Source organism: Loxodonta africana, chromosome 10 (genome assembly GCF_030014295.1).
Source record: "Loxodonta africana isolate mLoxAfr1 chromosome 10, mLoxAfr1.hap2, whole genome shotgun sequence".
NCBI lineage: Eukaryota > Metazoa > Chordata > Mammalia > Proboscidea > Elephantidae > Loxodonta > Loxodonta africana.
Window position 1 is genome coordinate 70,609,023 of NC_087351.1, and position 13,851 is coordinate 70,622,873.

Sequence of the window (13,851 nt, forward strand, 5' to 3'; positions counted from 1 at the left end):
AGGACTCCAGAAAGGGGAGAATACAGGGAGAATTCCTAGCAGGGTTAGCAGCTGGGCAGAGGTGTAAGTCTGAAACAATGATCTAGGATGCACTCCTTCACACAGAACTTTGCTGAACTTCAGCACATTGTGGCTTGGTAGATTCGATTTCTGAGCCTCTTGGCCATGCTGCTTGTTTGTTTATATGGTATTATTCCATAGACAAGGAAGCCAGTGGCATTTCCAGATCCCAATCCCACTGAAATTCCCTATGACCAGTGTCCCAAGCAGAGATGACCATACCACAAATGTTACTTCAGGGAAAAGATTTCATTGTAAGTCTTTTTGGAGAGAAAAAAATAGCTAAAATTCATATAACTCTTACTATACATGCCAGACACATTCTAAACGCACCCCCCTCCTATATATTACATATTGTACGTAATTTTTTTTTTTTGGTGGGTGGTGTGTAATTCTTACAACAGGACTACTTAGGTTCTGTTAGTAATAAACTCCATTTTACTGTACAGCTAGTCATGCTTGGAACTGAAATTCAAATTCAGTCAGTCTGGTTTCAGAGTCTGACCTCTGTGAATGCAGACTAAACAACAACACAAAAAAAAACTAAAACAAAAATCCCAAAGCCTGCAAGCGTGCACACCAACCCTGAGCATCTAAAAGAAATAATTTTCTGTGTGGCTGTGTAGCGACATCATCCTCCCTAGTTTTAAATGCCTTCCTTTAATAGTAAGTCTTCTGCCTCAGGCACAATTTAAAAAATTAAAATAAACCACCACTAACAACAAAACTACGACCTATACAGTTTCAGAACAGCATTGCATTGCGCTTTGTATTGCTTCCTTTTATAAACTGGAGTAAGAAAACCCCACAAACATGGTCTTTGAAAACACTCGCAGTACTTTCCTAGGTAAGGTGAGAGAAACAGTCTAAGTGGATATGAACAGTGGACGCGTGGGGAAAGGGTTAAGATTCTCTGCTGAAACTTGGTCGAGTTTCAAAAAGTTCTCTGGGGAATCCAAGTGCTGTGTCCTTTCTCGGACCTTGCCTGCGAGTCTGACGGTAACAGGATGCTGGGGCTCGAGGCGCTCGCCCCTTGCATTGTGCGACAGAGAAGAACCAATAAGGAACCACTAAAAAATCGGGTGCAGTAAACCCGAAAAGGGGCGAAGAGGCCCAGAGGAAGAGTGGGGGAGGAGAGAGGGAGGAGCGGGGAGAGCCGAGCAAGGAGGAGGGCCGGGGCTGAGCTCAGAGCGGCGGGCGCGGCTGACAGAAGCAGAGACTGAGCGCGCGAGCTTGGGTGGAGAGGGCCCGGCGAGGGGAGGCGGCGTGGGCGGGCGCGAGGCGGGGGTCTGCCCGGCCGCCGCGCGTGACGTAGCGCCGAGCGGGGCGTTATCAGCTGTGGGGCCGCTGGCGAGGGACGCGCGGCGACAGCGGACGGCGCCGCCCGGGGCTGGACGGCTGCAGCCAGCGGTCGCGCGCGAGTCCCAAGCGCTTCTCGTTGTCGCCCAAGTCGCTTGCCCCGCCGCAGGGCGGCATGAGCCCGCAGCTGCAGCCCTAGCGTCCTGGCTTCTCCACCCCGGCGGCCCGGCTGCGGTGACCGGTGCTTGCCACAGGGTTGGGGACCATGAAGCCGAGTCCGGCCGGGACGGCGAGGGAGCTGGAGCTGCAGGCGCCGGCTCGGGGCGAGCAGCGCGCGGCGGAGCTCGAGGGGCGCTGGCGGGAGAAGGGCGAGGCTGACACGGAGCGGCAGCGCACCCGGGAGCGGCAGGAGGCCACACTGGCCGGGCTGGCGGAGCTGGAGTACCTGCGCCAGCGCCAGGAGCTGCTAGTCCGGGGCGCCCTGCGTAGCGCGGAGGGCTTGGGGGCCGTTGCGCCCCGCGCCGGGGAGCTGCCGGCGGAGGCGGCGCAGCGCAGCCGCCTGGAGGAGAAGTTCTTGGAGGAGAACATTTTGCTGTTGCGGAAGCAATTGGTAGGTCGTGCCCGGGGTGAGCACGTCTGTCCCCACAGCGGAGCTGGGGATCGGGGCAGGTGACCCGGGATGGGCGCGAGGTTGCCTGTGGCTGGGGAAATTCACGCTGTTACCAGCCCCCATCCCCCCGTACCTCCTTGACCCATCCTGAGTGTGCCCAGTGCGCGTGGGCTGCCCACGCCCAGGCGTGTCCGGCGTGTGCCCGCTTTGTGTCTGAGCAGGTGAGGAGTTGGCGATCCCGCGCGGTTTGCGGGGTAGCAGGGGGTGGCCGCCCCCCCTTCGCTGCCTTCGAGATTCTTGGAGTCGCCTGGTTGTAACCTTCCATCTCCCCAGTTAGACGAATACCTGCCCTCTCTCTGAAGGTTCGCAAACCGTCAATTAAAATATCATTTAATTTGAGGTCTTTTTAGCTTCATCTCCTCTCGTTGAGAAGGGACAAAAGCCAAGAAGGGGGCTGTGGCGTGGCTAACTGTCCTACGCCGAGTTTTGACGATTACACTGAAGCGCTCATAGGAAGGCGTGCCCCTCCCAGGGCGCTCCCCAGCGTGCCAGTTTTTGGCTGATGCTTAATTTTAAAGAGAAGCCCTTTGTATAAGGGTGCTAAAACTAGATGCAAATGATGGAAATTTGGCTGGAGAAAGTGCCCCCACCCCTCGTATTTTATCCGCACTGCTGGCTGTGATAGGTGGGGGAGGTGGCAGAAGAGAGAACCTGCTCTCAGGGAGCGTTTATTTTATTGGATTCCTGTCACCGTCTCATTCTGTGCAGCCCTCATTAACGGGGAAGAAAAAGAACTTTGGAGCTTGATGTATTGATGAACAGCTTGTGACCCCGCCTTAGAATAATGGCGGCAGCTTTGTTCCAGTGACCTCAAAATGTAGTTTTGAAAACAGCAAAAATCCTCACCTGAGGATGTGATACTATCTGAAACTGGGCACATACTCGTTAGTGTCCCTCCTACAACGCAGTAGTGATTTGTGCGGTTATTTGTTATATATTTTTTGTAAGATATTTTTTCAGGTAATTTCTTTCCTTTTTTTTTAAGCATCAGATGCTTTTACTTGTTTGGTTCATTTTTTTCTGGAGAAACTTCTTCTAGCAGATAAGCATATGGTATATGTCTCCAGGCTTTTTAAGTCAAAGGACAAACAGGAGGAGAAGATATTCATACGACTCTTTTTGTGAGGCTGTATACCATGGTTTCTGTAATACCTCAGTTTTGGCATTTTAGTGTACTTCTTTGGTAGCAGGCCAGATTTGTATGTAATATTAATTTGAGACAATCTCTCTGGTTATGCCTGGTCATTAACGTTTTACGCGTTGTCTTGTGCAATAGCACCTTTTTGTCTTCATGAATCTCAAGATTGTGAGCGGTGCGTTCCTATTGTCCGCTCGAGGGGAGCAAAGCGGTGTGTCAAGAGAATTTCAGTCCAGTCCATATTTGTGGTACTGTTTTCATTTGTAGACTTGGCATTTGTGATTTGAACCAGATGCCTTTTGAGTTTGTTTTTTTTTTGGTTTTCCAGCCATAGGAAGCACTAGGTGGCGGTGTGAGTTAGCACAACAGATCTGTCACTTTTGGAAACCCGAGCTGAGTTCAAATCTTGATGGGCTTTCCCTTGAGGGTTTTGGATTCTGCCAGCTCACATTATACTTGGCACTGGCTATTAGTATTAGTGTCTAACTTTCAAAGGCCTTGAGACTGATGAAACCTCACAAAGCAACTAATAGAAAACAAACTGTGCAGGCTGAGACATTTGGCCAGAAAATCTTACCTAAGTAAGATTATAGCATATTGTAGGAAATCTGTCACTCTAACTTCAAATTGAAGAGTCGACTGTGAAGTATTGTTTTTTCAAGAACAAGCTGGACACCAAAGAATTAAAAAAACTCAATGCGCTTTTCTTGTCCCTACCTATAAAAGGTAACTGTGTATGTTTTAGTTGAAACTAAAAACAAAAAATGTTTTTTTCTTAATGAAGAAACTTTATATCCTGACAAAATATGACAAAGTAGAATTAAACGTAGAACATATTTTGGAAGTTTTTCTTTATTTCAGGTCAACCAGTAAAATTTTGGTTTTGAAAGATTTAGTGAACTCTTCAGATGGGTAATTTAATACTTAGAGCAGATTTTCTGGTTCTTTGTCACCAAAGTGTGTCCCTTCCTCTTTTCTCTGTTTCCTCCTAATCAGAATTGTTTGAGGAGACGAGATGCTGGTTTGTTGAACCAGTTGCAAGAACTCGACAAGCAGATAAGCGACCTAAGATTGGATGTGGAAAAGACATCTGAAGAGCACCTGGAGACAGACAGCCGGCCTAGCTCAGGTGAGTACTTAAGCACAAGGACAGAATTCTGCACTCACTGGCTATGCCTTGGCCCCCTGCAGTCCACATTCCCAGACCTGCAAATGGCAATTTTTTTTTTTTTCTTGTGAAGAGAGACTAAAAAAAGCAGCTTGCCATTCACAGGGGACTATCTGTGGAAAATAGTGCCTAGGGCAATTAGTTTTAAATTACTAAATGATCTCTCACAGCTGGCTGTGGAAATTGTGAAATGACCAATAGAAACTGCTCATTAGTGTCCCTCCTCAAGCGGAGCCCAGGACACACTCCCTACCTGCCATACCTTCTTTAAGCCTCTGGCCTATTCAGTTGCATGTGAGGGAAATAAAGCCAGACTACAAAATTTTTAATAACGAGATCGATCTGATCCGAGTCACCTGAGTTTTGTTAAAAAATAATCACAAGAAATTAAAACATAGGGTTTATTCAAGCAATTATTCTATATGCATACAGGGAGACCATTGTGATTCAAAAAAAAAAAAAAAGGGGGGGCTCTGTATAGACTTCTTACAGTGAAGCTTTTAAACAGAAGAGGAGGGAGTGGGGTAGAAAATCAACCATTGGCTAACCTTAACATGATTGAGTGAAACATATCTCTCCCCCTTTTACTGAGATCAGCTGACCTGAAGTTACTAGGTTGTCTCTTGCCTGAGGGGGAGGAGGCATTCATTTGCACAAATATTTAGGGGTAGTTTTTTTTGCTTAATAAATGTAAGTTTCCATGGTGACAGAGTACTTAATGGTTATTGATTTAGCATTAAAAAGTTTGGAACTTTACTTATCTGTAGCTGTGAGACCTCTTGAAACTAAAATTAAAATTAAGGGTGCACACAATCTTTTTATTAAGTCAATAGGTAATAGATTTGTTATTAACTATCCTTTTCAAGCCAGAAAAGACAATTGACAATGCTGCGGAGTAGTTCAGCATTTCCTGGTGAAAAAAAAAAAGTTAATAGTTTTACAGTTTTGGGTCAGGCTTTTTATTATTAATTTTGGGTTCCCGGGTAAGAAGAAACCCCTTGAAATCAAAGTAAGGTGTCTGTTTTTTTGTTGCTGTTTGTTTGTTTCACAGTTTAAAAGTAAAAGCTTTTATTCAAATTTCTGGAAGACTGGTCCTCCTTTGAAACTTGAGAAAGTCAAAACTGGGCTAGAAAATTAGTCACACTTCAACTTCCTGAGACTACTTCAAAAGTTTTTTTTTTTTAAACCATTTGGCTCCTTAAATAGATTTGTTTGTCTCTTAAAGTTACTCCCGAAACATTCATGATAAAGTCGTGGTTTGACAGATCTAAGTCTCTTTCCTTGCACATCCTTAAAGGTGGGGGCAGGGAAGAAGGTCAACTTGAGGGTGAAGGTAACTTTGAAACATAGCTAAGAGCTCTTTACCTTTTCCTAAGATTATTTGAAATAAAACCAGAAACCCAGGACACTAAATTCAGTGAGCCGAAGTTGGCCCCTCCCCCAAAAATCTCCCTTTCCTAGATGATTCCTGGACTCATAGCGACCCTATAGGACAGAATAGAACTGCCCCATAGAGTTTCCAAGAAGCACCTGGTAGATTCGAACTGCCGACCTCTCCTTTCCTTTGAAGCACGAGTAGGTAACATTGCTTGACATGATCCTAATTCCAAATGGTGTTTTCATTTTTAGGTTTTTATGAGCTGAGTGATGGTGCTTCAGGGTCCCTCTCCAATTCCTCTAACTCGGTCTTCAGTGAGTGTTTATCCAGTTGCCATTCTAGTACCTGCTTTTGCAGCCCCTTGGAGGCAACTTTGACAGTCTCAGATGGTTGCCCCAAATCTGCAGGTAAGAATTTTCATAATTGATAGAAATTTAAATTGGAAGAGGTCAGGGGCCCTTAGAGGTTCTTTAGCTCCAACCCCACTTACTAACAAAAATAAAGGCTCAGAGAATTTCATCCACTTGCTGCATTTAGTGCTGTACTTGTGTTTAAAACACCAAGTGACCACTACTCCGATATTTTTTGGGTGCCACTTGGCTTTATGTTCTGATGGTAGCAGCGGGGCTTATCTTCAGAAATTTTGTCCCTTAATTAGGTCTTAAGCTCTGTTTCTGAGCCTTTGCTGTTAGTTTGACTTGTCTTCATTTTCTTTTGAAAACAACTTTGGATCTATTTTCTTCCTCTTTAATCATTTAAAACTAAAGCTCACCAATAAGTTAAATACGTCTGTCAGTCTTGCCAAGGGTTGCTTGGCACATCAGGGAACAACATCCCTTCTCTGTTCACGCAGAACACCCTGCGTGATGGCAGCTTTCTTTTAGCAGGTGGGTAAGTTGGGATAAAACTAGCTCAAGTGCTATTGTTCCCCTTTCTGGGCTATGCTTACAGTGACCTCCAGAGAGAATCATGCTGTTGTTGGTACTGGAAGGGTTTCTGCATTTCCACTATATGGCACACACTGTACTGCTTGCTTTGCCTACTTTTATCCTCATAACAGTTCTGCGAGATGCAGGTGTTGTTAGATCCCTTTTATATATAAGAAAAATGAAGCTCAGCAAGGTTAGGTAAGTTGTTTAAGGTTATATAGCTAGTGAGTGGCAAAGGTAGGATTCAAGCTCAGGCCTAACTGCCAGGACTTTGTTTTTCCACTATGTCAAGGGACTTTGGAAATTGTTGTGTTGAACCTTCTCATCTAACAGAGGAAGAGCTGCAGCTGATAAGCTTTGTCAGAGGCTCCCCATCTGCTGAATGGCAGATTTGGTGCTGAAACTCCAGTTCCTTCCTTACTCCTGCTATGTCGTGATTCCTTGGAAGAGCAGAGATGAGAGGAGCTATAGATGCTGGCACTAGTCACTGCATCACTAGCTTGTCTGTGTTCTCCACTTGGCTGAAGTTTTGAGTCCAGGTGACACAGACATAATATGGAACAGCTGAGTGTTGCTAATTGGCTGATGTCTTTGTACAGTGTGTGTTGTCAGCATCAATCATTTGGCGAAGCACTGGTCTGGGTACCTAGAGTGTCTGGGCCTCAGGTTTATTGGCTAATTGTTCCCCCTCACTCTGCAGATTTGGTTTCAGAAGGAAACTTTATGAATGCATTAAAGGTAGTTTGGTAGAGGTTCCTTGAAGACAGACCCTCACCCAAATGCCAGAAAAGCCTGAAGGAAATGCTGCATCCTCACATAATCAAGATAGTTCGGCTGGGTCTCTTGGGGGCTGGGATGTCTGTTTTGTTCCTTACCTCCTAAGTAGGGGAAAGCGACCAAGGTGAAGCATAGGTAAAATGTGGCTTTAAGTAGTGCAAAAATAGGGCTTAGGGTAGTGGGTGAGGAGGGACGGGAAGGATGTTAGCTAGCTAGAAGGATATTCTCCTTCTTAGAAAACCTGTTTATTGTGTGTGTGGGGGGAGGGTGGGGCCATGACACTTTTATCATAATCTTTTCTTTACAAATGCATCATATCGTCTCTGAATCAGACTGTTTTTTCCCTGGGACTACTAATTATCACTGAAGTTCATGGAGCTTTCCCTTTAAACAATGAACATTGTGGAAGAAATGAAAGATCTGATGTTTTTAGAGTAAAGAATGTATTTTGAAACATCATATCATAGGCTATTAGTATACCAATAAATAGGTATATATATTTGTTTTATGGTCTTGTTATTTTATTACTCTAAAGGAATGCCTCTCTATGGCAGAAATCTTCTCTTACTTGTGGATAGATCCTAAACATGAGAGATTTTATAGTCTGACGCATAAGATGTTCTCAATGTTTGAATGAGGCCAAATTGCATTAGTGATATACTCAACTTTGGTTTTCTCTGATAACTAGAAGTTATTAAAGGATTTTTTTGATTTTTATAATATTCACTCGGATAAGTCCTCAAAATCATTTTAATTAAGCAACGAAGCTTGATTTCATTGTATTTTGGCATCTTCACTTTTGAGATGTGGGAAATACATCCATTAATATTACTCAGTCTTTTAAAACCTCATAAAAAATTCCTTTTCCTATTAAAAAAAAATGCTGTGCTTTAATTTTTAGTATCACAATTGAATATATAGGCGATTATTATTTAAATTTGATTAGTCTCTATTGAAAGTTGATCAATGAATCAATTTCCCTGAAGTTTCAATTTACAGTTATACTTGAACATATCATTAAGCATCAGATTTTAAAAATACAAAATGAGGAGAAAGCCCATAAAATATAATTTATCCAAAATATTTTAAAGGGAAACCAAGAATAGAACACAGAGGGGAGAGTAGCCTAGAGAAAGAATGACTTAAAAAACACTTACTGTTTCCAGTTATAATTGCACTATATATTTATTGTCAAAAGTTTAGTAAGTAGAAAATAAAGAACATCAACATTACCTTGCTTTCCCACCAGACTGAGACGCGGCTATTAGTAGTTTGGTATGCTTCATCTCAGACTTTTTTCTTTGCATACATGCAATCTTGATAAAATTATAATCATACTTTTCTGTATTATATCATGATTTTCACTAAACTTTCAAGTGTGTTCCCACATTATTCGGTATATTTTGGAAGCTTTTTTAATGGCTGAATATTACTCCTTCAGAAAGATGTATTTATCTTATTAAAACTTTTCTCATTAAACTTTAAAATTGTTCCTAATTTAAAATTTTTTTAATGTCTAAAATAGCATGATAAACATCCTTGTACATAAATTATTGTGTACATCTTTAATCATTTCTTTAGGTAGAAGTATGAGCATTTTTAAGTATTCTTGAGTCACATAGTCAAATTTCTCTCCAAGAGGGTTTTATCAGCTTCTACTTGGCGTGTAAGAGTGTTCAAACGAATGACATTTTTTTTTGCTCCTTTTTATTCCATACTGGCCTGCCTAAAAAAATCTTTAAGGGAGAGAGGACTATCATGCAGCCATAGAGCTATTATTTTCCCTCTCTTCCATTAGTATAAACTGTGTAAAATGGTAAAGTAGCTACTGGAGTATTTTTTTGATTCTGTGGCATTCTCTCTCTACTCATGAATTCGTCCTCATAAAAACTAGCCAGGGTCAAGAGGGTGCTCACCAATTCACTTCTTCAGAGTGTACCTTTAAATGTTTTTCAGATCTCATAGGATGGTTGGAATATAAAGAAGGCCACTGTGAAGACCAGGCCTCAGGGGCAGTTTGCTGTTCCCCCTCCACACCACAATTTAACTCCCTTGATGTCATTGCAGATGTGAATCCCAAGTACCAGTGTGATCTGGTGTCTAAAAATGGGAACGATGTATATCGCTATCCCAGTCCACTTCATGCCGTGGCCGTGCAGAGCCCGATGTTTCTTCTTTGTCTGACGGGGAACCCTCTGAGGGAAGAGGAGAGGCTTGGTCACCGTGCGAATGACGTTTGTGTCGGAGCTGAGCTCGACTCCACCAAAACAGACAATTCCTTACCATCTCCAAGCACTTTGTGGTCGGCTTCCCACCCTTCATCCGGTAAGAAAATGGATGGCTACATTCTGAGCCTCATCCAGAGAAAAACACACCCTGTAAGGACCAACAAACCTAGAACCAGTGTGAATGCTGACCCCACAAAAGGGCTCCTGAGGAATGGGAGCGTTTGTGTCAGAGTGACTGGTGGTGTCTCACAAGGCAACAGTGTGAACCTTAAGAATTCTAAGCAGGCGTGTTTGCCGTCTGGTGGAATACCCGCTTTGGACAATGGGACATTCTCCCCACTGAAGCAGTGGTCAAAAGAATCAAAAGTGGAACAACTGGAAAGCAAGAGGTTGCCCTCTCCAGCGCGCTGCTCGCCAGGTGCTGTCACTGAACTTCCAAGTAAGCATGTGCCAAAAAATGTCAAAGCAGCCTCCCAAGAAAATGCTTGGTGTCCTACTGGTGTGGCAGGGGAGTCCCCTAAAGAAAGTGGTCAGGTCTCAGCTGCCTCTCCAAAAGAGAGCCCTGGGACAGTCCCTGCCCCCCTGCAAGAGAGCAGGGTTGTCCAGCCACTGAAAAAGGTGTCACAGAAAAGCAGCCTGCAGGCTGTTCCTCCTCCTGCTGTTCCACTCCTGCCCTCCCTCCCTGTGGAAGAGAGGCCTGCCTTGGATTTCAAAAGCGAGGGCTCTTCTTCCCAAAGCCTGGAGGAAGGGCATCTGGTCAATGCTCAATTCATCCCAGGGCAGCAGCCTAGCGTCAGGCCCCATCGCGGCATCAAGAACGCCGGAATCCCCAAAAGCTCAACCCTAAAGCACAGAGTCCAGGCCCTTCACGGGGTGGAACACAGTCTGCCGACCGTGAGAGAGAAAAGCCGGGCAGTGAGCAAGAAGTGCCGGTTTCCCGATGACCTGGATACAAGTAAGAAACTCAAGAGAGCCTCCAACAAGGGGAGGAAGAGTGCAAATGCCCAGCCTGAGGCGGGTCTTCCCAGTAGGCCCCTGGGCGGCGGCCACAGGGCTGTGAGCAGGTCCCATGACCACGGACGCGATGCGATTGTGGCCAAACCTAAGCATAAGCGAGTCGATTATCGGCGGTGGAAGTCGTCCGCTGAGATTTCCTATGAGGAGGCACTGAGAAGAGCCCGGAGAAACCGCAGGGAAAACGTGGGTGTGTATGCAGCGCCGGTCCCTCTTCCATATGCAAGTCCCTACGCTTACGTAGCTAGTGACTCTGAGTATTCGGCCGAGTGCGAGTCCCTGTTCCACTCCACCGTGGTGGACACCAGTGAGGACGAGCAGAGCAATTACACCACGAATTGCTTTGGGGACAGTGAGTCTAGCGTGAGTGAAGGGGAGTTTGTGGGGGAGAGCACAACCACCAGTGACTCTGAAGAAAGTGGGGGATTAATTTGGTCCCAGTTTGTCCAAACTCTCCCTATTCAAACGGTCACAGCCCCAGACCTTCACAACAACCCCACAAAAACCTTTGTCAAAATTAAAGCTTCTCATAACCTCAAGAAGAAGATCCTCCGCTTTAGGTCTGGCTCTTTGAAATTGATGACCACAGTTTGAGTAAAATCATTGAAGTCGAAAGTGTCTTCTTTATAGCCACAGGAAAAAGGTGGTGTTTTTATGTAAAACTTTCATGGAATGCTTTTTTGTTTTTATTAAGATAAAACTTAGGTAAATTACGTCATGTCTTCATCATGTACGGACAGTAGTGCTTCTAATGGAAGGTAAAGAATGTTGTGTTAGTTACAAGTGAAAATATTGAGGTTTTAATGGTGGTGAGTTGAATGAATTTTGTGGTATCAGCTGATTTTTGTCTTACATTTCCTGAACATCCATCAAGGTGTAGGCAGTCCCTGGATTACCCACAAGTTCCATTCCCAGATCTGTCTGTAAGTGGAATTTGTAGTAAGTCTGAACAGTTAGGTCTGGTTGGTATCTAATGCCAGTTAGTCAAATGTTTGTCTTAGTATATAGTGTATAGTGTACCTTTCTATGCATAAAAGACAATAAAAGAAACTTCCAGGTACACTAAAACATCTTTAGCATAATAATACAGTAAAAATGTTTTGACATGTGTCACAAAGTAGCGCCCGTTATTACAAACCATTGTATGTACCTCGAATTTTTAATGTAATAGGCTTTACAGGGGCTGGTTTATAACTATGGGTTGTATGTACGTCTGACGTTCATAACCCAGGGACTGTCTTACAGGTTTTGATGTTTTCTTCAGGTTTTTCTTAGGTTGAGGGAGACCTTTTGGTCTTGAGGTCAATTGGATTAAATTTTAGGACTTAACATTTGCTTCTTGATCTTTAGGGCAATGTTTTCCTATCGGGGGGGATCACACACAGTTGTGCGAAGTAGGTAAGACAGGTAGTCATTGTTTTCTATAATTTTTTATATAAGTCTGCATTCTTTCAGATGTTTCACCCATTCTGTTTTCTTTTCAGAAGGATTCACTAAAACTTTTGCCGCACTTGGTGCCTAAGCCCTGGTATCCCATTCTAGGGCCATTTACCCAACATTTTGAAGCCTTTTTTCCCTTTCCCTAATTTCCAGCAGATCCAGCCATTCCTCCCTTGGAGGACTTGCCTTTGAGAAAAATTTTGGTCCTCGGATACAAAGAAATGCACTCCTAATGTAGTAACCTTTGGGTGTGACTCCAGGCTCCGAATTGCTCACTGAGCCCTCTGCCACCTAAGCTTTGGCCTAAACATATTAGTGCAATCCAGTCCAGATTGGACTGCTGACCCTGTCTGGAAGGGCTTTTTTTAGAAAGGATTTTTTTTGTAAACAGTATTGTGTAAAAAAATTTTTTTAATACCAATATATGCATGTTTTGTGCATGAGTAGTACTCGTTTTGATATTCCTGTTGATGTTAAATTCCTGTATGACATAAGCAGTATTTGTTTTTATATCATTGTGTAAATTTAATATAACATGTTATATGCTGTAATGAACTGTTTTACTGCTGTTAAGGTTGTTATTTGATTATAAAACCAGATGTTTACACCTGTAAATCTTGTGTTGATTATTGGTGTTATTTGTGAACTTTATATTAGGTCTATTCTAGCATTAGAATATTATTTGCAATAATTAAGGCAAGTTTTGGTAGTATTCTTGGATTCAGTGGCGAGTAAGCAAATGAGGAAAAGCAAGCCACTTTTTTTGGAATAGTTAAGGTACTTCTTTAAAATTTAGGGTAAATTTGATAGATGGTTTCTAGGGAAAACATTTATGAGAAGAATCCCCTCCCCCAACATTTTATTACAAAAAATTTTAAACACAGAATAGTTGAAAGGATAGTACAATAAACACCTATAAACCCACCAACTGGATTCAACAACTGCTAACATTTTGCCATGTTTGCTTTAACTCTTATTGCTGGTTTCGTAGGTCAGAGACAGTCAGATATTGGCAGTCCCCCCACCACACACACACTGCTGTGCTATTTTTAAATTACAGGCATCATCATGGCATTTCACCCTAGAACTTAATCGTGCATTTCCTAAGAACCAGGACGTTCTGTGTAACAATATCATGATCACACCTAGGAAAATTAACAGTAATTCATAATAACCTGTGCCATTGAGTCGATTCCGACTCAGTAATTCGTAATACCAAACATTTAATCTATATTCAAATTTTCCAGTTTAAGAATTTTTAAAACGGCATCTTCTTCTGCAACCGGGATCCAATTAAAGTTGTGTATTGGGTTTGGTTGTTAGGTCTTTTTAGTCTAGAATAGTCTCTCCCCCCCCCCCTTTTTTTTTTATGATACTGACATTTTGAAGCATTCAGGACTGTTGTCTTGTAGCCAGGCTCATGGTCTGAATTTAGTTGTTTCCTTTTAGCCCCTCTGTGTCCTGCAAACTGCATAAGGCTTGATTGAATTCAGGTTAAACATTTTTGGCAAGAAGATTTTATTGGTGATGTGTACTTGGTATTGCTTCATGTCAAGAAACATATATTATCAGATTGTTCCACTATTACTGAATTTAAGAGTTACAACTTAAGTTGAACATCATTCTTCTCCATTATAAAGGCATTTTTTATTCTTTGCAAAAGGTTAGTATTTGTGGATGATTTTTTGGTAATGTGTTGCTACCCTATTCTTCAATAACTTTTCACTTAATGGATTTAGCTTACATTGTT

At 43.0% G+C, this 13,851-nt stretch overlaps 1 protein-coding gene across 2 annotated transcripts; it reads left to right on the forward strand.

Moving 5' to 3' along the window:
* Nucleotides 1-1,482: 1,482 nt before the first annotated feature.
* On the forward strand, nt 1,483-13,448 carry DACT1 (dishevelled binding antagonist of beta catenin 1). Of its 2 annotated transcripts, none has more exons than XM_003408680.4 (4): nt 1,483-1,969; nt 4,164-4,296; nt 5,965-6,120; nt 9,376-13,448. In XM_003408680.4, the coding sequence occupies exons 1-4, from the start codon at nt 1,625-1,627 to the stop codon at nt 11,253-11,255; spliced, it is 2,514 nt and encodes an 837-aa protein (XP_003408728.2). In that variant the 5' UTR covers nt 1,483-1,624; the 3' UTR covers nt 11,256-13,448. The 2 variants fall into 2 exon arrangements, with proteins under 2 accessions (XP_003408728.2, XP_003408727.2); XM_003408679.4 differs by having other exon boundaries at nt 9,487-13,448.
* The last annotated feature ends 403 nt before the right edge of the window (nt 13,449-13,851 follow it).